Consider the following 26,295-nt stretch of genomic DNA (forward strand, 5'->3'; position numbering starts at 1 on the left):
ATCCATATGAAGAAAATGTCAGTTGCAAATAAAAATAAGGGCCTAGCCTTGCACTGAATGGAGTTCTTGAGCTTGCACATGCTTAACATATAAATAGTATCCTTGAAATTAGAAGAAGATGTCTTCATGTCTATTGCCAGGTTAAAAAGGAAAAGCGTAGCCGCCAGCAGGATCGAGTCTTGTCTGATTAGACTGATTGCTTTCTAAAGATTAACAAGGGTCTCTCCACCCCGGATCTGCTATGCATTTTAGATACATATCGCTTTTGTGCTTGCAGCTGTGTATGTCTGTGTGTACGTGTGCACATAGATACATTACAGCTACCAGTCATTTGCGTGAGAGGTGCTATTTTGTGTACATTCAGGTTAAAATGAAAATGCTTGAAAATGGAGTGCTTCGGTGCTAATTGCATTTGCTTAATTAGGGATCTCGCACACACTGTATCCTCGGAGAGAATGCAAGTGCAGAAAAGCTGCATGGTAGAGCGTTTCCTGGAAGTCCTTTGGAAGCAAGCAGGTCCTAGGGAAGCAGCCATGAGCCTCACCTCACCCAGGTGAAACTCCTCCCCTGGATGCTCAGTGACAGTGCTAGGCTCACAAATTTTAGCCAGGCTCCTCTCACTTAATAAATGACCTGAAACTGGACAGAAGAGGGCCATCTACCTGGGTAGCCTTGCTCTGGAAGCACTGCTGCAGCTAAGCCAGCTGGGTTTTGCAAGCTGCACTGCAAACCCCAACAGCCCGTCCCTTATTCCTCGAGGTGGCTGCTGACTGCATGTTTCTTACCAGAACTGGCATCCTTAAAGATACTGGAACCAATACTGCTACACGGCCTTTAGTTGGTTCGCTCAGTACAGCCCCCCCATAACTGAATCATTCGTAGCTGCTGCTCTGTCCTCTACTTTCTGGAGGTGCTCGCTTTGTGCTTGGCCTGGGCCAAGTTTGCAGGACTCTGGGAAACCAGAGGCAGCTGCTGCTCATCCTGACTCTAAGACCCATGTCCATTCGTTTTCACAGTCAGACATCCCGCCTGCAAACAGATTACAGAAAGAGAAGCCACAGGCCTGGCTGATACTCACAGCAAGCTCATTTCTTCCCTGTAACAAGTCAATGTGCTTCAAGTTAATTGTGGCAGCGTGTATTTTGTTAACCTTTTAGATATTACAGTGGGATTAAACAGAAAGTGATCTACAGGGGGATGTATTCCATTCCTGTAAATGTTAAGGTCAGTTAAAATCCTGTTTATCTGAATTCCTTTAATCTGAAATGCTGTCTTATCTGAATCTTGGTTGTGTCTTTCGTTTTTTGTATCGCTGTCTGCTTTCTATAGAGCGCTGTCGTTATGATGCTATCTCAATTATCGCACTGAACTGCTAAACTCTGTGGCTTTTCTGAACATCCAAAGCCAAAGTTTATTCAGTAGGTTTCAATATCCCCAAACGCATGAGGAAAATAAGACATTATTGTAGAGGTAAGATGGAAAGTAAAGGTATGTGCATCCCACAGCTGATTATAAAAGAACCCTTCATAGGTTAAACCCTTCTTGATTAATCAGAACGGCAAATAAAAGTCTGAAAATTGTATGTGGTGGTAGAGGAAGAGCCATTTTGTTACCATGTTGGTTATTTTCACCTTCAGACTTCATTCATGTCTCCTAAGAGCAGTCTCTCTCTTTGCCGCAACGTACACAAAGTCAAAATATCTATTTCACTGTCCTTTACAACCTCTGTACCTTCCATACGTTGCCAGCAACATAAACCCTAATTGTCTCTTATCATGTCCAGAAATACTGTACAGTGGTTGTGGTAGTCTTAGGTTGTAGGGATTTCTACATGCGATTGTATAGGCGAGTTAATAGGGTCAGGAAACGTAGGCTGGTCACAGATAAGGTGAGCTTTGAGGAATGAGACTTCACATTTGAGAGAATTTGCAGGCTGCGAGTGACATCTGCACTGTCACTCAAACACAGAAGCATGTTTCTTCCCTCCCGTGGACACATTAATTCAGGAAAACTGATAAGCCTTTTACTCAAGGGAAGGCCTTTTTGAATTTTAAAGAAACACTGTCCACTTTGACGGTGAGCTCTAAGGTATTTTTAACCTCATTCTTCCTGAGTTCTTTGCAAGAAGGTGATCCTTCAAGAAAAAAAATAACTTTCCATTTAGCTTTCCATAAAATATATTTTGTTTTTATTAATATGACTTTTCCTCAGTTGCAGCAGTATTTAGTTTATGATTTTAGAGCCAGATCCTCTCCACAGCTGTACTAGTCTGAAGCCAAAATAATTCTATTGTCATTAATAGATCTACTTCAGCATATACTCATATAATTGGCAGCTGAATTTTCTGCACATCTTTAAAACTAGGGAAAATCTAGGACTTATTTTTATGTACCTGCAGGTTTGTGGTTGACCAGGTCCATGGTATGTCGGAGTTCCTAATGCTGTGGGTTGGCTTTGTTTTTTAAACGGACTGTTTCATGCTCTCTCAGGTTGTAATACTAAGCCTAAGATACCAAAATGGAGCTATAGTAAGCTCCTATTAAACAAGCATTTTCTAGATGTCTAATCCCATTATCTAAACCATATTTTGCACTTATCACTTTTGGCAGTCTTATCCCAGATTTTTAAATTAATAATTTATTTCTGTGATTATCCTGTATCCTTACATTAGCTTTAAGCAGACAGAAAAACTAGAAATGTTAAGAGTCAGTCTAAAATGATGCATTTTAGTCTCTCTTCTGGCCTCTGCCTTTCAAAAGTGAAAATCTTTTCCATATGAAAAGGTATACTTACTCTATGGGTTTGACAAGTGTCCTTTAGCCTATGAATGTAACATAAGCTTATTAGAAATTAGCTTTAATTTTTCATTGACTTAATTTCAAGTGAGTTGATAAGATTTTTATGTCAGGCTGTGCTTAAAAATTCTCTCTTTGACAGGAACCTTTAAGTATGGTTCCTGCTGATATAGGGCTAATTTTCAAAAATATGAATTATGAAGTTATATCAAAGACATCATTGATGTCCTGACATTAATTATGTCTGTGCTTTCCTTGGCAGATATCTAGTAGGCTCCAGATTCTCATCTAAGGGGGGGTTTAGCTGTGTTTGTCCTGTGCCAGTTTTAGTATATATTTCACCTTTCATGAAATCCATTGGATTTTTGCCACTCATTCAGTGGGAGTTGGATCAGACCCTTAGACTATAATTAGAATCTGCAGTAAGCCTACTGCTAAACATAAGCATGCATGCAAATGATTGCAGTATTTGTCTTATAAATACAGAAGAGATACGAGTTCACTTATCTTCGTATTTATTTTTGGTTTTATTTTCACTTATTAAAGGACAGCTTTTAAAATTGTATGAAAAGATATAGCTTGGATGGCATCCTGGATTATGCTAATTTAATGGGTTCTGAAAAATGAAATTTGATGCTAGAGATATTCAACTACTTTCCATGTTAATATGGAGGCATTCTATATATAAGCTTGGCTGCGTGTACAATACGTTCACCTATAAATAAATGTGGGCGAGAAGCAGTGAAAAAATTATTTGTGAACATTTCAGCAGACTAAATACTGAATGCTAGCATGCAGTGTGTGAAGGAAGAAAAGGAAAGATAATTCATTAAACAGCCAGTGAGCTGAAATGTTGTATATATATGTTACTGGTGAAAAGTGTTCTCAGTGACAAATGTTGTAAATATCTTCCTTCCCCTTCTGCATAAAGCAGAAAAGGTTGAATTTCACTCAGTGTTATTAAACACAAAAGTCTTCACATGTTCTGTTGTACAACAGCTCTTGCTAAGCTGCATCCTTACCTCATGGCTCAGGGGCTCGAACATTTAAAACTCAGGAAAACAATACATTTTTTCCCACTTAAAGATTCCTCTCTCCTTTTTCACTTGCTGATGGTCTGCTTGGATCTTGCCCAGGTTCCTGTTCCTTCCTGGCCTGAAATCTTGTCCAGAGTTTGAGAATCAGTAGGAAGAAAGCATCCTAAAGATGAAGGAAGAGTGGGTAGGGCTTGACTCCTGTTGGTACTGTTTCCTCCAGGATCTACCCTTTGTTAGCAGCAACTTTTCTTCCTGCAGTAGTGCACCCTGGGGAATATCCTGTAGCAAAGGGAACCAGATGATCCTTAATTTTAGCAAACATTTTGACTTACTCAATTTCTTGCGAGGTAGGTCTCTTGCCTCAAAAGCTTTTATTGCATAAATTCCCTGAGTTGGATGATTCATATCTGGAGTTTTCTCTAGATAATTAAAAATAGGGGTAGGATTAGTGCTCCACAGAGGTGCATTAGGCTGTAAGTATATTACTTTCAGAAAAACACTTACATTAATGGGTGCATAAATCGCCTATGCAATGATGAGAAAAGAGACAATTTAGAATATTTCACTGACTGCAGGGAAAGGCTTATTCTTCATTATTTAGGACCAGATTGTCGAGCTTTCATTTAGACTGATGGGCTGTTGCACACAGGAGTTGCCCCACTGAAACTCACCAGTGAACAATGCTTAGCAAGGTAAATAAGGGCTCCATAGCTTCAATCCGAAAAAATAAAAATAAAAAATTTACAGTTAGAAAAGCCTTTTAAGAACACCACAAAAGTTCACAGATGATGTTGCCGCTGTTATCTCTGTTGAATAGTTTCACTATATAAAAACAAAAATAGCTTGTTTGCAGACTGGATGAGCAGCCATCAATTCTTAATGTTTCCATTTAATTTTATGGGAGATCCCTTTATGTTTTCTTCTATCTGCTACCGTCCCCAAACAGATTTTCTAGTTCTTCAGCATCCTTAAAGCTGAGTTGTCATGAATTGTGCTGTGGGGTTTGCCTCAGGTAGGAATAAATATCACAATGAAAAAAAAATGATAGAAGAGCGTCAAGGATTCTTTATGAACTCTCGTACATATGCTATCATAACACCTTCTGAACAGCTGATCCAGAGCTAATCAGACATTTATTTCTTATGCCCTTATTGAATTTTCTTTTACTTTTTATAGACTGAAGCAGCAAAGGATTCACTTATGAAAGCATGCTGATCTAATCTCAAATACAAAGCTGATTTAAATAGAATTTATAGATGAAACATAAACGTAACAGCAATAAGAGTACTGGGGAAAGAGAAGAGAATAAGGTTAAACAAAAGGTGAACACATGAATATAGAAATCAGAAGTAAATGCACAAATTAGGAGGCCAAGGTGAGACTTGCAGGGGACCTCAGTGGATTCTGGCTCTGGAATGACAGCTGTGTGCCTAAGGACCCTGCAGGGCTCGTGCGAGAGGTGGTACAGCCACCAAAGGGGTCTCTGCAGGTGGCACTGACCTGCACGACAGAGAGAGGAGGGACTGCGTTGGGTGAAGGAGCAGTCAACTCTTGAGATCCCATTCAGGGATGCATTCCCAGACCTCTTTCAGTACGATCAAGTGCTTACTGCCCTGCTTCCAGCGACTGCCTCTCTAAAATGGCCTTGCCATTACAATGGCAGCTATAATCGTGAGGCTGCTTTCTGCTATTGAAGCTGTGTTGCTACTGTTTTGGTTGTGCCGCTGTGTGCTGTGTCAACAGGCAGTCAAACCTCCGTTAAGAGTTAGTGGTGCCAGAGACAAAAGCTACCAGGCATTCCAGATCCACGCCAAGCGTGACTCACCAAACTTGAGGCTTCCACAGCGTTGCCTGCCTAAATCCCATGCCTGTTTGTGCATAAAAAGCAGTTCTTTCCAGAGCTATTCAAATGCCAGAGATAAGAGATTATTATGACTTCATGTCATGTTGAAAGACAGGTGGAGGAGAGCACAATGTTTGTGTTGGATTCAAATGTCTGCTGAAATCATTCCTGTCATTGCTAATTGATGTTGCATCTGTCTTTAGATTGTGATTATTGAAGAAAAAAAAAAAGAGCTGAAGTTCTTATTCAGAGAAATAATTACAGTTGTACACTAGTAGATACAAAATTAAAGTACATGGGGGGGATGGGACCAACATCCTATAATTTATCAAATTCCTACATCCCTGGAAAATAATTAGATGCTGGGCAGCATGAAGGTCCTGCTGCAGAGGCTACTGTCAAGGGATAGCACTGGTCAAAAATAGGCCACAAGTTCTCATTTGTTCCTTCCATTTTTGCTCTTCTATTGTGTTTAGAGTATTAGTTTCCAACTATCTAGAGACAAGGCAGACAAACAATGGCAGACTTTATTAAGAGCTGGAGACATAATCCCCAAGCCTGAGTGCAATTGAACAAATAAACTGGAGAGAGAAGAAAGGGAATTCTGCTTGTATCTGGCTTTCCGGAATTTCACCCTCCAAAGTCCTTCAGTGTGATATAGTTACAGACAGCACTAAATCTGCATTACTTTGACAAACTTTCATTGAAGCTATTTAAGATTATTAATGGAAGCAGTATGTGAAGCAGCTCGTCTACAGATGCCTTATATCCTTGCTGTATAGCTGTCAGCTTTTTTTTCCTTTTTCTTTTTCTTGCTTCTCTTCATGCTGGCTGTGTGGATGCTAGCTGAAGCTTTCACAGTCCTGGTTGTGTATTTTAATACAAAGAGACGAACTTCTTCTGGTGGAAATTTGTACTGTTTCATGTAAGCCAGACACAAATTTTTATCACGTCAAGTCACTGGACACACACACCTCCAGCCACTTTGCCTTGGAAGATCACTGCACAACCCACCTGCTTCTCCCCTGGGAGGTCTGCACCAAAGATCTGCAAAATAATCCCGATGTCCCAGAGAGCAGTTGCTTACTTCTTGGTAGTAAACTATCCTGAATGAGCCCATAAGGGGAAGCAGCTTGGAACAGCTCTCCTGTGTGGTTGTTCCTTACAAGAGTGCAGTCGTGATTGCTCTGGTGGGTAAAGGTCATGTTTTTCACAGCATACACAATGGCAATTCAGGCACTTTGTAGTTTTCCCTGACCGTTGTGCATGCAAAGGAAGAAGGTATGGCAGGTGGGAGTTAATTCTGTGTACAGAACAGTCAAAAGGATGGCAGAGGATATCCTACTTGGGAGCAGCCAGTGTTTGCAATACCCCAAATCTACCCCAGGACATGGAGGTTTTGGGGCTCCTGTTTCACAGGCTGGATTAAAAGCCATAGCAGATTCTGCTCTTACCTCGGCTCTGGCTTGCTGCATGATGTCCTTTGCCCATGTACAGTGGATAACTATAATTTTTGTAAGTTATGTGAATTTCACTTACATTTCACTCCCAGAATATTGTTTAAGGAGGTCTTGGAAGTGTAATTTCATGCTAGTATCTGCAATTGTGAACTACAGCCTCAGGCAGTAAGATGATTTCTTGGTATCTAGGCAATGGAGTTTATGTATAGAACTGCTTCCTGCAGCTTCAAGGACTTATTCTTCTGGTAGTTGTCTTTCTAATTTCTACATCATGTTTGTCAAACAAAGAATTTGTTCATGAGTTAAGAATCCATAGTTATAACATGAGATGATACTGAGATGTGTCAACTTCAGCTTTTTTTTATATTTCTGGAAATTGAAAACTCATTGCTTATCAGAAATGTTCATCAGCAAGTTCCTAAGCAAAGGTTAAAGTTTTACATTAAGGAGGATTTCTGCTTCACTATCTCCGATTGTAAAGTAGCTGGGAGGGATGGACTCCCCCTTCATATGCTGTCAAGTCAGGGAATTGTAAAATTAAGGTGCTTTTTTTTAGCACAGTTCCTTAAGATGTGCACGTCCAGATGCAATTTTAACTTCTCATTTACATTAGCAATTCAATGTGAGAAGGAGCCTCCAAAAAATGAAGTCTTCCATGAGAATTGGAGTAATATAAAGTAATAAAAATTGACTGCGGCACCTACTCAGTTGTCTTCTGAAAATTAATAAATAAATAAGTGCTGTAACGGGTATCAGTGTCTTCTAGAAGGTTTCCGTTTTCCTCCTTTACATTTCGTTACAACAATCGGCTTCACAATGACTCATTGCCTTCGTTAGGAGCGGGAAGACATCCCTCATTATTCATTACGAAAGGAAGGACTTTGCTGCTGCAAAGAACAGCCGTGGCATTCTAATTCAGCTACCTTTCAAGAGAAGGAAGTCAATGTCATTCTTCCCCAAACTTTGCTGAAAGAGACAAGAAATAATGCTGTTTAATTGTCTCCATTTATAAATAGCCCATTCACAATAAGAACTGAATTTTCAGTTCTGCAGTCAGGAGGAAAAGATACACATTTTTCTGCATTTGTGTCGGAATTTAATTTCTGGGAGCTTCTGGTGAGACTTTTAAAACTATAAATGATCACATATATATGCATATATGAAGTGCATTTATTTATTTACCATTTATTGTATTACTTTTTAATTACAGAGTACAGTAGATTTATTACATAGGTGTGCAGGCAAAGCGTTTACTGTTAAAGCAACCCAAGGATAGATTTGATTTCAAAGGGGACTAGGGAGGGCTGTAGTGAAATTATTGTTTTTCTTGATTTTACTTCTCCAGATATTCTTTGTCTCTTTTTGCTCCCCTTTGGTTCAGATGTATTTAAATATTAAGTGATTGAGCTTGTATTATGTTTTTACTGTATTTTAATGTGTTTTTTATTAAGCTTTACAGCACGGACCAGGCCTCTTTATAAATAAAGCTATGAACGTGTATTACTAAAAACCCCATCTCAAACTGTACTTTTGCCAGGCTTGGTTAAGATTTTCTAGGAAGGGACATTATAATTGTGTGATTAATCTTCAGAAAAGGGAAATTTTAGCTCTGCAGTATTTCTTACTGTATTAGCTTCAGAGATTTATAAAACCAACTTGAAACTGCACTGTAAGTGTGTTTATAATGACTTCTAGCTGATTTAATAATCCTCAAAGTTTGGTGACTGTACAGATCACAGCTTCAGAAATACAGTCCATTACCTGTAGCGTCCAGATGAAGTTATCAGAGGTGTAGGAAATTACTTGGGATTGTATTTCTCCTTGGCGATGCGCTAATCCAGCCTCTGGCTGGGGCTCTTCAAGCCCTTGTCTGCATTTATCCCATTATGCAGCGGGGACATGTGCATGGATGATAAAGAACATCTTCATGTTGCAAGTCTAGCTAGGGCAAGCGTATGCCATCAAATCTTGGTGGAGCAGTTGTAAAGCGCCCGGTGTGGTAATGTTGTTAGGAAAATTTTCGAGCCAGCCTGTGATTCTTTTTTTCTGTTGTTATCAGCATCTCAGTGTGCTCCCGCTAATGCCACTCCCTGCAGCTGGCAGTGCTTAATGTCTCTCTTAGCTCATGATCCTGCAAACCTTTTTCAATCCAAGGAGCCCTTGATCATGCAAATAGCTCTGCTAATTGCAGATATTGGTGCTGCCTTATCCCAGTGGAGTAAGAATCTCTTGAAGTAGTGGTGTGCAGGATCAAATCCTTAGCTTGCCTTTATACGTGACAAGCCATGGCACAGAGTTGTTTTTGTAAGTCACCAGTTAAAACAAAACCAGTTGAAACAATGCCAGAAGCCTCATGTTAAGCTTTCTGGCTGTGTGTTTCTTCCCGTGTTTCCAAGCTTTGCTTTTCATAATAATAAATATCAAACAACAACCCTGGGAATCCCTGGGAGCTGGATTGGCAGGTCTCAGTCTCCGTTTAACATGCAGATGATCAGCCTATGGCCACATATGGCCGCTTGCTAGATCAGAACTCGGTTCATTAACACAGAACTCAGAGAGCTCAGGGTGGATGTGGAGCATGTGCATAATAACCCAGAGCCCTGTGCCGTAAGCCAGGAAGTGAGCAAGGCACAACGTAGAGCTGAATTTGTACATGTTCAAGAATCCAAATACTAGACTTTTTTTTTCAGAGCCCTGATTTTTATTTTTTTTCCCAGTCTTCCAGTTCACAACAGCTAAGTAATCAGATTTCAATCAACTGCATATTTCCAGGCCAGTTATTTGAGATCCTTTGCGACTTTAAAGCAATTCCTGACCTTCATCTCTCAGATGACACGCAGAGCTTCCTGAAATGGTGCTAAGGATTGCACAGGAGCCCACTGACACCTACAGAATTCACTTCTTTAGCATTTTCTTAATTTTCACTTTATTAAGCAGATAAAAGAATAGCTATTTCTTCTCAGATTCCCTTGTTTGCTCTGTGATGTACTGTGAGGTGTCAATCCACCCATACATTTCTTTGATCAACGAGCAGAGTAAGCTGTGTGAAACCTAACGTGCACCTTTCTGTTCTCCAGGCATCCACTGTGACAATATCTGCAGCCAGGGCCGCTGGGGACCAAACTGCTCCATCTCCTGTAACTGTGAGAACGGGGGATCATGCTCCCCAGAGGACGGCACCTGTGACTGTGCACCCGGATACAGAGGACCCTTGTGCCAGAGAAGTAAGATTTTCCATAGATGTGGTGGCGGCTGCAAAGCAGATGGAAATGCTGTTTTTGTGGCACTGGAGATACAGAGCCACAGGTTTCTGAGCTGCTTTAGCTCATGACTTGCTTAGGATAAAAGCCACTTCTTGACCAAGAAGTCAAGACTGTGCTGTGTAGAGTGTGGCCTTCTGTTTCTTCTGGCCTTCCACAGTTCTTAGAGGTCACAGGTGACCTGAAAGAAAGAGCAACGATTTAGCATACCAAACTTGGCAAGATTTGTGCAAGATCTGGTTTACAGTTATGTCACAGTAAACTGTAGGATACCTGCTAAGTAGAGTCAGCTCTGGCCCATCACATAATGACAAGTAGATGAGTGTTGGCTATCAAAATAACAAGGCAATGTTTTCTTATATGCCAGAAAAAGAAACACAGCAGCCTGAAATAGCTCCCGTCTGATGCTCTGCTGCTACATATTAAAATGTGTCAAGGAGATAAAAATCCTCTCATTTGCTTTATCTGGGAAGCTGCATTTGCCCCCGAGGGACCCTTATTCACTGATCCAAACCAATGCAACCTTCTTCCTATGCAAACAAGAAATGGATTTGTCTTTCTTTTTTGCAGCAGCCCTTGTTCTTCCTGTAAGACATTCTCCATGCCCAGTTCATATATCCCTACTGATTTCACCAGTTACACTTGACACTAGCACACACTCATCTCTAAAAATAATTTGTAGCTGACAGTTTTTATTTAAAGCCATTATTACGCTGACCTCTAGCACTGCTGTAGTTAATGGCCTATAAGCATTTCCATTATAAACCCCAATTTCCAGGTGCTTCAGCATATCTATATAGCTGTAAAACCTCTCTCCAAGGCTGAAATGTGGTGCTCAGAGCTTCTGGGAATTGGGGAAGAAATTGTTTTACAAATTTGAAACCCTAAGAGTACAAAACCTCCAGAAGTTAATAGTTTCTGGCCTTTCTGAGATGTAAAAAACAGCTTAGTTTTATCAGCTCATGGCATGTAGTCTACAAGAGGCAAACCATGTCCTCAGCTTGCAATTCCAGTAATCAGGCTGTTCCCGGAGGACATTTGCTAAGAACTTAATGAAGAGAAATTCTCCTTCCCTCTGGGGTGACAGCAGTGGAGTTCTCTGGATGCTTCTGCTCTCTGCATTGCTGAAATGCCCCTCTGTGAAGATACAGCCAGGGAATTCAGCTTGTTCCCACCTTGTCTGCTGGATTTAGACTCAAGACTACCTCATAAGAGGACATCTCTGTAGGCGAAGGTAGCTTTAGATTGCTAATTTTACTCTCAGAATCATTCCCGTTTCCCTCTTGGAAACTGATTTAGAAGCAGAATTCAGCCCATAAAGGGCAGTACTGAAAATGACACCCCTCCAGCTTGTTCTGTCTGTGTAATCAGGATTACATGAGTAAACCAGGATGGTTTACTGCTCTTAGACCTGAAAAAATGTCTCCAGGAATGATCCAGGTTGTTTTATAGCAAGTGCATCATCAGCTAACCTGTCAGCCAAGTTCCAGCTGGAAATCTGCGGTAGTGTAAGAACCTGACACCCACTGTGAACATACCGACCAAGAGAAAAATTCTCATTCAGTGAAAAAATAGAGCAGACATGATATAGTAACCACTGAGGCAGAACTGGGTAATAGAGGATCACAGGAGTAAAACCAAAAACATATAAAGGCATTTTTACTGTTACTTACTGCAATTTCATGTTTTTTTGTGCTTATCTGTAGCAGTGAATGTTTGGACAGAGGATGGGTTTTCTTCATGCTACATGTGCTTAGAAGCTACAATGCGTGTTTATAAGAGATACTGGGCCCTAATCTTGGCCCTCATAGACATACCTTATGGACAACTTCTATAATAATTTCAGTCCAAGTTTTAAACAAATTAAGCACACAGTTCATGGCAAGTTTGCTCAGCTATCCAGTGTGATTACTGATGCAAATTAGGTGATCTTGTATGCTGTTGCCATAATTACCGTTTTTAGATTCTGTTCATCACTGACGGTTGCTGCTCCTGTAATGGCATGTATAAACTGAAGGTCCTAATTGAACACAGGTATTGCACCTAATGTGTTTAGAAATCAGCTTTTGACATAGTTGCTTAGAAGAAAAACATAGTTTCCTAATGTTCCTTCTTTGATTTCTTAGCTTAATTTGCTAAGGAAACGGTATTCTGAATTTCCGTTGTCTATGCGTGTGAATGCTTCTCTTCCTACCTATCTTAAAAGCTTTGGAAGATGTTATCGGGTATTAACCATATCTGCCAGCAGGATATGAGGCATCAAATGTCTTAAACTCACATGTTTTGTGAAAGTTTAGCTGGAGAGGCCTAGAGAGACTCAAATTAGTGTCTTGAGAGAGAGAGGGTGCTGTGAGAGCTCATCTGTGTTATAGAATAGCCAAGCACTTACACGATGTAGGCTGCTGTAAATGTTTGAGCAGTTTTACTCAGAGATGACATTTTATTAGACATGGGATACTCTAACTGGCTTCATAATTTCTGCTGTTCGTGAAACTATGTGACTTTAGAAAACAGAAAATTTATTGGTTTGGGATTAAGACAAAGAGAGAATTCTAAAGCTCTTAGCAGTGAGAAATCTTCTGCAAATCTGTGACGGTTTATTTTGTTCTGTCTTCAGTTTGTCCCCCTGGCTTCCATGGACACCACTGCAGCCAGCCATGCCCTCAGTGTGTGCACAGCAGCGGTCCCTGTCACCACGTGTCAGGACACTGTGACTGTTTGCCAGGATTCTTTGGCGCACTCTGCAACCAAGGTACTGAGCCCAGGATCCCCAAATGCCACCATCTTTCCCAAGTTTCTGTGGCTGTGACTCTGCAGTAAGACTGATCACAGTGTTTCTGCATTTTTTCCCCTTGTTTCAGCAGTTTAGATCACAAGAATTCTTTACTTCAGAGGCAAAATGCAAATAGGTACTTAGTCACCCTTTTGTAAATGTGATGTGCTCCTGCTTTCATAAATAAAACAGGTCTGCCGCTCTGTGTTGAAATGAATACGGAATTAGACACCTGCTGTAAATATATCAGCCATCCAATGGTTTCATTTTCCTTTTCGCTAAGCCTATCATATCCTAAATGTCGATGACACCTTCACACACTGTTTTTCAGCAGGAGCAGTAGGTATTAGTTAAGGTGCAGGACAGCTCAGTTACAGAAGACCAAACACCAAGTTAATGCATGCAGCCTAATGTACACCACCTAGGACCTGACTCTGGGAACAGCAGAAATCACACACATCCAAACACAAGTGTAAGAAACAGAAAAATTGGCAATGAGGCAGTGAAAGAGTTCATTCTCACAGGTTAAGAATAGTTCCAACTCTCCCCAACGTGCCTCACTGTACCTTTTTCTGTACCTTTGAATGTTAGTCCACTTTTAACCACAGGTTCCATTTTCAGTCTTATCCTAAAACTGCTTGCAAAATCATTACAGTATTCGGCAGAGTCTGAGTTATTGCATACCACTGGGGGTATTTTTCACACACAAGTTTAAAAGAGATTATTCTTAATGGCTACTGCCCTTGTGAAGTCACCATCCTTGTAAAAATTGAACTGACATTTTTTAATGACCTGCTTTTCAGTAAGTTAGAAATTGCAGACAGTACTTATGCAAAATCATTAAACAGATTAAATGTAACCATGTTTCCTTTTCCCTATGCTGTATAGTCAACTAAACATTATACCAATTAATTTATTAAAATGAACATATTTCAGTGAATTTGTCCATTTTATGTGAAAAGTTAGCCAGATTTCAAAGCGTAAGCAGGACTAATTATCCTCTTAAGAAAATTCTATTTTATTTTTGCTCAGATGTTCAGCACTTCTGGTTTTACTTTGAAATGTTGATCTATCCAGCAAATTAATTTTAAAATATTCATGTCCTAATTAAAATCAATTTGTGTTGCAGTTTGTCATAATGAGTTAGCATGTAACTTTATTTTGGAGAAAGAAAAATGCTAATTAATGTTTTCCATTAGAAAAACGTGAAACAAAGATTTCACTTTTGAATTTTCATCTCCTTGTGCTGTCTCTTTTTCTGGCAGCAGGAATGTTCTCCCATCAGCAGCAGCACATGCATGCAAGGAGCTGTGTAACCTCCAAAATTGTACAAGTTGACATGGTTGTACTAAGGATTCTAAGCAGCACAAAACTAAGCAGCTGTTTTATGAATATCTTTCCCAATCATGTAGCAAGATGGATTGATAATAACATGTTATTGCTGCTGCAACACACCTGACATCCCACAGAGACTTTCAGAGTCCCACTTCAGAGCTTTTATAGCTAATTAACATCACTGCCTGCATTGTACAATCAGGTTGTTCCTGAAGAAGGCAGTATTAGTCCTTACCTTACAGCTTTGTTTAAAACGTTTGAAGCATTTTGAGAAATGCTTGTATGTGGATCTCACAGCTTTACAAGAGAAGAACCATTTTGGCAGGATAGGTTTTGTGATCCTTCTGTGCTGACATCCTGGAGGGCATCATACTATTTCACTAAGACAAGAGGTGCTCACATGGTAGGAACCCCTCTGCTAGCTCTCACTGTGCCAAACGGAAGCATTTCTTTTATAAAATATGACCTGTTGCCTTTGTCAGAATCAGTGTTTGGACCACAAATTTGTTAGTATTCCACGTTGCAGTGTAAATCAGTCCCTGTTTTAAGTAAGTCTTTTGAGAACTATTTTTTGTACACATAAAAAATCCAGGCTTCATTTAAGTGATGTTATCTATCTCCATCTTAAAGATGCAATAAAAATATTGCACTGAACTGCTCTGTATAGAGTACTGGAAGTGAATAATGATGCTAGCATATATGAAAACCTGGGCTGACATATCATTTTAGTTTTTGCTCTTTCTGTGATATGAAGCCGTTTCTTTCCTTCTTTCTTTCTCTTTGTGTCCGTATATTGTTCTTTTCATTGTGTCATATAATGTGTTTAGTTTTATCTCTTTTCAGGTAGAGAACTATTCTGTTTAGCACATAATTTGAAAGCCAACTTTATCCACTCCTACAGATAAGTCTGCAGCTAGACTATACACTATTGTTTTCTGCATCATTCTCAGGTTTCTGCCATAGTTAGAGTAGAAGATGGCATATTGTATAAAAGCAAATGAATCACAGCTCAGGATTTCAATCTGTGGCTGCTTCACAGTCAGGATAGATCGAGGTCACCTGCAGAGACTGCATATGAGAAAGTGAGAGGGACTGAAGTGGTAAACCAGTTGCATAATTCAGGGAAGTGCCTTAATCACTTTTTTGACATCACTATTATTTACCAGGATACAAGCCCAGTTCCATTTGTTACATTCTTTCCAAAGATGGACTGTGGATTTTATCTTGTTTTGAAAATATATTTGTTTTTGTCAGGGAACACAGCCAATAGGAGCACAGAAATTACACATTTCATTCATTACCGAGCAGAGCTTTCCATCAACTTTAAAGTTAAAGATTTCCAATCGTTTGGTGTGAGGCTGAAGATATACCTATTAGTTTTATGTCACTGTGCTTAGGCTGCTACAAGATGATTCTGGAAAAAAAAAAATCCAAGTTTCTTTTCTTCCAACTTCAGGAACAAGCTAGGTGGCCAGCAAGAATAGACCCTACTTTTATAAAGATACAGCACAAGTTTAACAACTCTCAGTCAAAAATATATAATCCGTTAAACCTTCATTTGCAACGTAATTGAACATGTACTACAGCAAGGTGAATGGGTGGATAGATGCCTCTAACTATATTAGATTCATTTTCCAGCAGAAAAATATGTTTCAGGATGTTTCATGTTTTTATGCTTGGGAAGTAAGCAAACACAATGGACTTGAATGCTTTCTTCTGCCTCTTCCTTATTTCCAGAAAAATTTTGCCCATTAGTCTTCAGCAAAGAAAAATGTCGTAATTATTTTTCTCTCTAATTGCTAAATGTTAAGTCCTGTGACTTCGTAATATTCATTATGAAGAGCTTTCAGTGAACTGCCTTGTATTTCCACAGTCTGTCCCAGTGGAAAATATGGGAAGAACTGTGATGAGGTCTGCCAGTGCACCGAGAATGGGACGTGCAATCCTATTGATGGATCATGTCAGTGTTTTCCAGGCTGGATAGGGAAGGACTGCTCTCAGAGTAAGCAAAGAGTTAATTTTCCACCTTCACTTTAAAATAACATGTTTTCCTGTTTAGTGTTTTCTGAAAGTTAAAGGCAGATTCTAGGAAAATCCCTGAAGTATTACAGCAGCCAGTGCCTTACTCTCTTTATAGCTTATTTCTTTTAATTAATCTAAGTTAGCTTTGGCTTAGTTTATGCAGTTGGAATTTGCAGAAGCCGTTACTAGCTTCTATTACAGGGAAGGGAGGTCACAAGCTCTTATCAGAAAAGAAAGCTCCATGCTCCCTTTTAATTTCTAGCTGAATTCCCTTTTATTTATTTTTTGAAATCATTTTCTTTCAGCTATTACATTAGAAATTATTAACCTGTAAATGTTTTCATGTACTGAGCCCATAGAATTGAGAAATTAGGCAGCTGAAATATTTCTATTAAATGTAATTTAATTGTAAAAGTCAATGTGGGCTTGGAGGGATGGAGGATTTCTTCTCAAAAATTGCCCAGGTAGAAGATTGGCATTTGCTGATCCCAAAGTGTCATTTCCTGAGAGCATCCCTTAATTGAAGATAGATCACAGAGGGAAGCAATATCCTATCATTCAGAACTGTTACTTCATATTCAGGATACAACTAGCATATTAGACAGCATTCCAGAGTAAAATATATTAAACTTCAAGTGATAAAGTAGGAATCGGATAAAAACAGACGGCTGTAATTTTGCTTTTATTGTGTGTCTTCCACAGGCAGAATATTGCTGTCACTCAAAAAAAGAAAAAAAAAAGACAGAAAGCTGCACAGATTCCTCATTATATTTAGCCATGTAATTGGGAAATGACTGTTAGTTTCTGTTAACCTTGAAAATAGATGAGATTTTCTTACCAAGTGAGGCAGGCCAGTTGAGTAGCAACAACTGCCAGTTTAGAAGGCAGGAGGCAATGGTGATAGCTGCTTGGTATTTTGGACGAACAAAGGAGGAACATGCCTGTTTCCACAGTTACCTTCTTGTAAAGAAAGTATAAATCTCCCAACGTGAAGCTGGCCTCACACCAGGCTCCTGCGGACACCTGGCCTGTTGTACTGCAGTACGGCACGGAGCTATTTCGGTCCCACCTCCCTCCACACCAGTTAACCTGGGATGACCGAGAGATGGAGCCACAAAGGAGATAATTTTAGCTCCAGCTCCAGAGCCAGTTCTGGAGGCATTAAAAGGCCCTGCAGCTCTGAATTACAAAGGCTTTTGAAAAATATTTCTGTTTGCTTATAACATGAATACTTTAGGCCAAATCCTGTTCAGCTTTACATTGTGTGAGTTCAGTGACCTTTTGTTTGATTTACGTCATGGCAGGTTTTTTGCTATTCATTCTGGCTTTAGATATGTCTGTCATATGCCAGAAACTTGCATTTATCGTCAGAATCGGAGCCAATGGCATACATGGAAATAGGCATGGTTTCTGTACTTTCAGGTTTCCTGGGAACCATGCCTTATTAATTCATGTCTTTAATAGGAAGCAATGGAAAGTGCTTTTTAAAGCAAAAATATAGTTGTTATATTGAAGGGTTATCATCATTTTGGATCTTTTAGTCTGGCACTAATAACTGTAACTTACTGCATTCATTTTTGGAGGGAGGCTTAAAATAACTTCTGAAAATGTATTAATATTGTACTTGTAGAAATATATAATAGACCTGGAGATTTTAATTTAATATTATCCCCATCAACAAAAGCAATTTGATTTTGTGGATGGGAATTCATACTGAAAGAAGTTTTCTTTACATTTTTACATAATTTGAGTAGTGCTCTACGCTTCAAATGAATGTGGTAATTTTAGCAGTTGATTGCATAGCAAAAGTAAACCACGAATAGCTGTGCTTTATTATGCAAGAATTCCTGAATATCAAAAAGAAAATTAAATTACCTCCACATCTTAAAACCCTGTCTAAATTGTCTTCACAGATAGCACCAGTAAGGCAGGGAGAGTCGCCAGAGCACTTAGCATAATGTAGTCTTGAGCATCACTGTTTCAGTGGTTCTCAGTGCCCACACGTAGCACAGACCTGATGCTGCCACCTGACCTACATGGAGAAGAAATCACTTGTGCCGGGGTTGGCCAGTGCAGGTTTCCACCTGGCTTTGCAAAGCAGTTGTTGGCTTGGGAGAACCAGTCATGGTCAGGGAATCGCTGCTGCAGCGATGCCAAGCTCCTCAGTGTGATGTCCTGCCTTTGCTGGTGTCTCACAGGTTCTCTCTTTATTGTGGTTCCTCCACAGAACTCATGTGGTATCATTGGTTTTTTGTCAGCTGACAAACGTTTCTTATTTTCATAGCTTGTCCCACAGGTTTTTGGGGCCCTGATTGCTTTCATTCATGCAACTGCCACAACGGAGCAATGTGCAGCCCTTACGATGGAGAATGTAGATGTACTCATGGTTGGACGGGGCTCTACTGCACTCAGCGTAAGCCGTTCAGAGACGCTATTTTGTCAGGGAATCTGTCAAAGTATGTGCTGCTACCTCGTGTCTCTTCCAAGTATTGCAGTCTTGGCTGTTAAACCACCTGCTTCATACTTGTGAATAACTTTGTGCCACCCTGAAGGAAAATGTCCTGAAGCTTTTCGAGGTTTTTTATACCTTTGGCACTCTGTAAAAGAGGAACCAATCATTTAGATTATTGACTCAGTGTCAGAATTTGTACAGTCCTTGCCCCTGCTTGTTAAAGCCCCGATATACGTTGTCTGCTCTAGGAAAGTGTCTGAGATTTCTCATCCTACCAAAGCGAAATTATAAGCACTGTACAAAAGAGGAGATCAGATTCTGGAGAGCCTTCTGAGAAGGCCCTTTCACTTGCAAGTAATTAATTGATCTCTGGCCTTTTAGAGAATTTTTGTCTAGCCATCTTCTTTCACTCCTTGAAAATGTAGTTTGTGTACATGGATCAGGTTTTCATTCTTCTGAAAGGCTTAAGAGGCAGTTCTGTAAGATACAAGAAACACTACTGCGAGAAAATTGGCTGCCATGGTAGCTCTGCATTTAGATCATCAAATAAATGTCTTTAGATATACAGAGGCTGAAAATCCTTAGATTTATAGGCCTACCTATTTTGTGCTGTTAACACATCTGGCTTTGTGTTTCAGCTTATTACTTTCCTTATTCTGATTCCAACCAGGTTGCCCAACTGCTTTTTATGGAAAAAACTGTGCCAATGTCTGTCAGTGTCAGAACGGAGCAGACTGTGACCACATCACCGGCCAGTGCACATGCAGGACTGGATTTACAGGCAAACAATGTGAGCAAAGTAAGTTGCTGCATGACTTCCTTTTCCATTCCTCTGTGGGGAGGGTTGGGGGGGGGTCAGAATTCTTTGCAGAAACGAACTGAGGCCATGAACTGAGGTGTGGATGTCAGTAACATCGTAACCCCAGGCACCTTACATAATACACAGGGAGAAGAAGGCACCTCTGGAAAGCCAGCCAGTTTGTTTAAGTGTAATGAAATATGGTGAATCCACTACAAATTAGGCCTTTCCATTCCCACCCTAAAGTTAGGTGAGATAAAAACAAGTCACTGCACTCAGTGGATGTAGCCTTCCCAAACCTCTGGTACCTTATTAATGGAAAACCACAAACGGTATCATGCCTTGTTAATGCTGTTGAGAGCAGCAGCATTCGTTTTCCCTTGGCATGGAGGAAGACAGAAGGAAGACAGTTCAAAAAACGTCCTTCTGTTCTGACTTCTGAGTAATATTGGAGTTTTCTTGCCAAAGCTGTTATGCTATAGATGTGGACCAAATAAAGATTCGTCTTTACAATGAAAACAGGTCAAGGAAACAAAAGTTGTTTGTCATTTTTGGAAGGATTACATTTAACTTGAGTAGCGAGCAAGCGTTTAACAATGAACTTCAATTACCTTGCAAGGGTGCTTGCATATCTTACTGCAATTGTTGTCAATGTCTTGCTGGCATGTTTAGCACACTGTGCCAAATAGCTTCTTTTAAGAACAAAGATTTAAGGTAGTGGAAACTGTATGTGCTGTAGTTGAATAATTACTTGTTTGTCCAGTATAGTAAATCAAAAGAAAATTCTCACACACTTACTTGGATTCTAAATACAGGGTAAAATCCATCTCACCTCACCATTGCATTAATTCCACCGATTTATTTATTTATTTATTTATTTTTGTCAGTGGCTTAATACAGTAACATCCCTGCTAGCTTTGCAAGTGAAAAGCCTGACTTAAAGCTTCTTCACTGAAGCTTACTTTACACATCTGTGTGCATGCATTAGTACGTATAACTAAATTTGTGAACATGTTTTCCATTTACACATACTTACATTCATCCAAGTATGTGTCTCAGGACAAAATTTGCATGCTCTTGTAGGGATTACATATGGCACCAGTGTAATTCTGTATGTGGCCGATTGTGAATTTGTGTGCTCCTCTACTCCAACCATGAATAAAATAGGAAAGTAAAAAGTTTCATATAGAACTCAATCATAGTAGATGGTTTTATACAAGAAACAGCACTTATAATCTATAACCTTTGTACAAAGCCTGAGGTTTTATTTTCTATCCAAACTACTAATGTATTCATTTATTTGCTTTTGTGCTACTTAATCTAAAAGTATCTTCGCATTAAGACTCCTTCCTCCTCAGAATCCTGCTGGATGGGCAGTCACATCCAGTATGATGAAATGCCTAAACGCAGAGGCCTGCAGCCTTAAGTAGGACCTGTAACCTTAAGTAAGTTACAGGTTAATATCAGAATGTGCATTAATTGAAATAATTTTGTTTTTCATTATTTGGGGACCTGCATATGGAAGAAAGAGATGCACCTCTAATATGTACTGCAAATCATTATAAAGATGCAGGCTAATTCTCATTATTTAATATCAACATCTGCCTACTGGAAGTTACTTAGAGACTCGCACTGGGGAGGCGTTGTCACGCTGTGCAAAACATTTGTGGTGACACAAAAGAAGTCACATCTTAAAACAAACAACGTATTTTTAAGAATCATAGCAAGTGTGCATGCGTTCAATAATTTCTTCTCTATAAAAATAAGTAGGATTTGACAGAAGTTGTTTCTTTCAATTTGATATTGAATATTGCCTCAAGAAATTTAGTAAGCTGCCTACAGATTTATTGTAGTAGCCCATCATAGTAATTGTATGAATAAATTTCTCAGTTGGACATTCAATCATTTTGTCTTTGATAGAAATATAAAGGCACAATAGAAATTCCTTCAATGGTAGGAATTCTAATACAAAAATGGAGCAAATCAAACCATTCAGATGCTCAGTTCTGTAATTCCATCTCCAATGCTATATTAATCCTCTAGCACTAGTGGTAATAAATATGAAAGTATGTAGGATTTGTTTGGTAAAAGTCTATTTTGTTCATATAAAGGTAAGTTAAACTTCTGTTTGCAGTCCCCTTGTGAAAACAATGTACAGAGGTGGTGGAGAATGCTTTGCTCTTTCAAGATGTTGTCTACAGCTTCTGAGATCATGCCCTGTTAAATTCTCTACGCCTTTAATATATATCAAGGCTTTTAAAGTGTGTACATATTATAAATTTAATCATTGTGAAGTCTTGTATGACTTTTCCAGAAAGAATGTTCCAGCTCAATAAGTAGTGCCTCAAATTGTACACTAAATACAGTTATCTCCGGCTTAAAAACAGAAATCTAACAGTAGTGTAATGCAAGCTAAACAAGGGAGACTTTTCTGCTGGCTTCTCCATGTCAAGGATTTCACCCCCTCCTCAAAACAATCAGGATTCTTTCCAATCTTTTTCTTTGGCTTCCCAGAGTGCTCACCAGGAACATTTGGTTATGGTTGCAAACAACTGTGTGAGTGCATGAATAATGCTACATGTGACCATGTCACAGGTACTTGCTACTGCAGTCCAGGCTTCAAAGGAATCAGATGTGATCAAGGTACAGTGAAATTCTGTTTGTTAAATCTCTCCCTCTCTCTTCCCCTCCCTCTTTTTTTTTTTAACAATGATCTACTTGCTTTAAAAGAGTAGTATCTCAAAAATGAAATGTGCAATTCAATTTACAATGTATTATGAATTACTTTTAACAGCGGCTCTCATGATGGAAGAATTAAACCCCTATACTAAAATTAGCCCTGCTCTTGGATCAGAGAGGCACTCAGTGGGAGCAATAATTGGAATTATTATTCTCCTTCTAATTATTATGGTCTTGCTGGCACTGTTTGTGTGGTATCGACGGAAACAGAAGGAGAAGGGCCATGACATGCCAAGTGTATCTTATACTCCAGCCATGAGGATGACTAATACAGATTACTCACTTTCTGGTAAGGGTCTTTTTATGTTAATCAAATACAGACTTGTATTCCTGTATGTTGGAGAAACAGAAGCTTCTGTGATGTATAACGTGCTATCGAGCATCAGAAATAATGACATTTCCGTTCTCGCCCTGAATACCATGATCTCTTAACAGGGACAGGAAAGCAAGTATAACTTACAACTGATTTAAGGTGCTTTATGCGTGAAATATTACTTACAAGATACTGGCTATACCTAGATATGAAATATGCTGCATAGAATACACAGACTCCCTTTTTAATATATATGTCAGCTGCATTTCTAATGTAGTGCAAAATTTTCCTTTGCGAAACCTTCAGAAAACCTTTTGGTGAGGAATGGGGTTGACTGGGTTGATCATAAGGTTTTATTTTTGTCTGTTGCAGTTTTTGATTTGAGCCCTCCTATTAGTTGTCACTTTCTTCCGTGTGCAGACCAATCCCCATCATCAAGACAGCTGATGGGAATTTTCTTCACAGGAGCTGATGAAAGCAGGAGTGAGGAAGAGGGAGGTTCTTTAGTCAGAAAAAAAGTAATACTGAGATCATATTTCATGCTTCTTTCTAACTTCTGCTACTGGCATGGAGGCCAGCTTGTCTTGACAGATTGGCTGAACTTTGGGGGATGTGATCTCCTCTTTAATGCTGTTAATCTTCTTCATTCCTCTCTGGCCAATATCATACAGAGTGCCAGATAGGAGATGGCTTTACTTCCTTCTCGTTTCCTCCAACCTGTCCCCAGTGGGGATCTCCTCAGGGTTTGCTGCCTTCTGACTGCACTTTGCTCCACGTCCCTTTGGATGGCTGCAAGGCTGAAGCTGCAAGTCTGAGTAAAATCCAGCTTCTGCAACAGGCAGAGATTGACCTAGCATCTGTGGATGCACCTGGAAGGAGCCTCTCAAAGCAGATATTACTGCAGCTGGCACTTAATCAAGGAGCTTCTGTCATGGCACCATGACTTTGGTCCTTGTACAAGGGGCACGATGTCCTGCGAAGGCATATCAAACACATCAGGGGCTGCTGGGTGAAAACTCTGCTGCCTGAGCTCATATTTAGATCACTCAGGCTTATACTAGAGCATTCTTTCTTCTGATAGCTACAAGATGGGGAAAAAAAAAACAGCCTTGGACCTCCTCCGATTGCCTCTTATTTTTCAATTTTAGCTTTGCAGGCTCCTGCTTAAGCTGCCCATTTGGGTAAGAAATTTATGAAAGTGTTGCCAGAGAGGGCTCATCTGATCCTTGGCTAGTTGCCAGCGCAATTTGGCCTGAAATTTGTCATTTCAACATCATTTGAAGAGCCAGACCATGAACATGCAAAAGACAACTGTGGCACATCTCAGCAGCAGTGGGGCTCCGAGTTCCAGGAGAGCAGATCACAGCTGCTGGCACAGAAAATTGGTCTGAACTTTTCGGCCATCCATTTTGTTCACAGTGACACTTTATCCATATATTTACAGAGCCTGTTCCACCTAATTTATTTGTGTGCTTTTCTAGTTAATGTATGTGTAACCCAGCATGTTTAAGAGCACAACTTAAAAATGTGAAAATAAGGTGTATTGCTGAGGTTGGGAGCTCCTGACTGGAGTAATCGAACCGCTCCTTTCAGACAGGGTTGTTTTTTTCTCCATATTTTACCATTAATGGAGATTTCCCAATCAACCTGATGGCATCCCAGTCTCACACTCTGCAAGAAGCCTGAAGAAAGGTTAATGCTGAGAACGGTTCTTCTCATCCTTCGCAGGTAAGATAGACAGATGACTTTCCTCCTCCAAACAGCGCTGGCTCAGTGGTGCTGCCTGAGCTCCTCTAGAAAGAAATTCAATAATGTCTCCTTCCCCTTCATCTCATTCAGTGATGGGAGTGCTGAGGCTAGGCCTTTTCTTTCTTCTTGCTTTGTGCAATCCTTGTAGCCATATAAATTTACCACTCAGGTAGCTGTGGCTGAGTGGGGTCAGCCAGCTTTTTCTGGAGGTCACAAGAACAGTCTTCTTCCTGTCTCCCCCTTGACAAACTGTGCTCTCTGAGCTTGCAGAGGAAGACTAAGAAGTCAGAAATCATGCTGCTTCATCTTCATCTCATTATAAAACGTCCACAGGTATCAGCATTGTTTCAAGTTTTGGTCTTTTTTTCAGGAGGACATGTACAAAATCTGCACAAGGGCTTCTGAAAACTCCTGCCAAATTCTCACTGTCCTCCAGTAGCTTGTCCTCCAGAAACTTTCTACCCATCACTCACCTTCCAGCTTTGGCCTTACCAATGCTGTTTTCAGGCTTTTGCTTCCATCGAGCAGAAAATCAGATGGAGACAAGGTCGCAGATAAGAAAGAGAGACTCATAGCATGGCTGGAAGGCAAGAGCAACACGTGCGTGTATGAGAACGTGTGTATATTTGTGCATTGCACAGGATGCTGAAGGAGAGTAGCAATATTACATAAACGTAGCAGGGATTTCAGTCTTCACCTGGAGTCATGCATGTGGATTAAGGGCAGAATGCTATGCAGATGTACTCATGCAATGAATATAATCCTGTGCAAACCCAAGGACCTTGGCTGGGATTTCACCTGAGCAGTGACTGCAAGGTCTAGCCCGATACAGGCTATAACATTGTGGCTAAACCTCCCTCGCTGGTATTTTGCTTGTTTGCTCGTGTTAGGGTAGTGTCGTCATTGTTTCTGAACAGTCACATGAGCAGATCACCAGCTCCTGGAGGCTGTAATTTCTTCCAGCACATTAATTGATTTCTGTAGGATGTTTTTGGTCTTTGTGTCTTCAGCTCTTCTGATGCTGATAATGCGTGCATATGTGTGAGAGAGATTATAAGAAAGGGAACCCCCCCTAGGCAGCCCTTAGACTCTTCTGTGTTTGTGGATGAAGGATGTGGCAGCATAACACACATTCTGCCCAGCAGCCAGTGGGAAAGAAAACCACCCATGCTGGGAGAGCTTAACCACAGCACGTGGATCTGAGAGCAGGCTTTCCCCAATGAGCCTGAAAGCAAAATGGTGCTCCCCAGCATGGGAACAATATATTGCATCCATATTGCATTCCAACAGAGAATTTTAAAGCACGGGTCGTTTAACTCAAGGACATGGGGACAGAAGAGAAAGCTATGCAGTAGTGCTAGAAAGCAGCAGAAATTTCATTTCAGGACTTGCGCAAAGACTTGGCAATGGGCTGAAGCAATGCTTGAGGTCTTATCAGAGTCGTAATAGACTTTCTGATATGGGTGAATCCTATGCTGAGAGCCAAAATCTAAGCAAAGCTCAATAAAAGAGAGTGTTGTGAGTCCTACAGAGTACTGCAGCTTAGATAAGACCTTTACAGAAATGATCCTACAGATGATGCACAGTAAAAGGTGTCAGAGTGAACGCTCCTGCTCAGTCTTCAGCCACTCCACTGACACCCTGTAAGGGTGGAGAAGATCCACACAAGAAACACAGCTCAGAGGAAGACGAAAGCAATTCCATTTTGTAGCTTGAGG

The 26,295-nt window shown here is 40.1% G+C and overlaps 1 protein-coding gene across 20 annotated transcripts in view; it reads left to right on the forward strand.

The window, feature by feature from the left end:
- Positions 1 to 26,295, forward strand: part of MEGF11 (multiple EGF like domains 11) — a 286,896-nt gene that overhangs the window by 233,754 nt on the left and 26,847 nt on the right. For 17 of the 20 annotated variants that reach the window (XR_014588867.1, XR_014588868.1, XM_083851208.1 and 14 more), the window contains 7 exons: positions 10,213 to 10,359; positions 13,013 to 13,147; positions 16,377 to 16,505; positions 18,810 to 18,938; positions 19,648 to 19,776; positions 22,291 to 22,419; positions 22,571 to 22,804. Coding sequence is in view for 18 of the 20 variants with exons in the window: in XM_083851208.1 (XP_083707334.1) it covers positions 10,213 to 10,359; positions 13,013 to 13,147; positions 16,377 to 16,505; positions 18,810 to 18,938; positions 19,648 to 19,776; positions 22,291 to 22,419; positions 22,571 to 22,804 (1,032 nt within the window). In the remaining 2 variants the exon portion in view is untranslated. The other 3 variants (XM_083851203.1, XM_083851204.1, XM_083851205.1) reach the window with 3 other exon arrangements.

Source organism: Anser anser, assembly GCF_964211835.1.
Source record: "Anser anser genome assembly, chromosome: 10".
Classification (NCBI taxonomy): Eukaryota; Metazoa; Chordata; class Aves; order Anseriformes; family Anatidae; genus Anser; species Anser anser.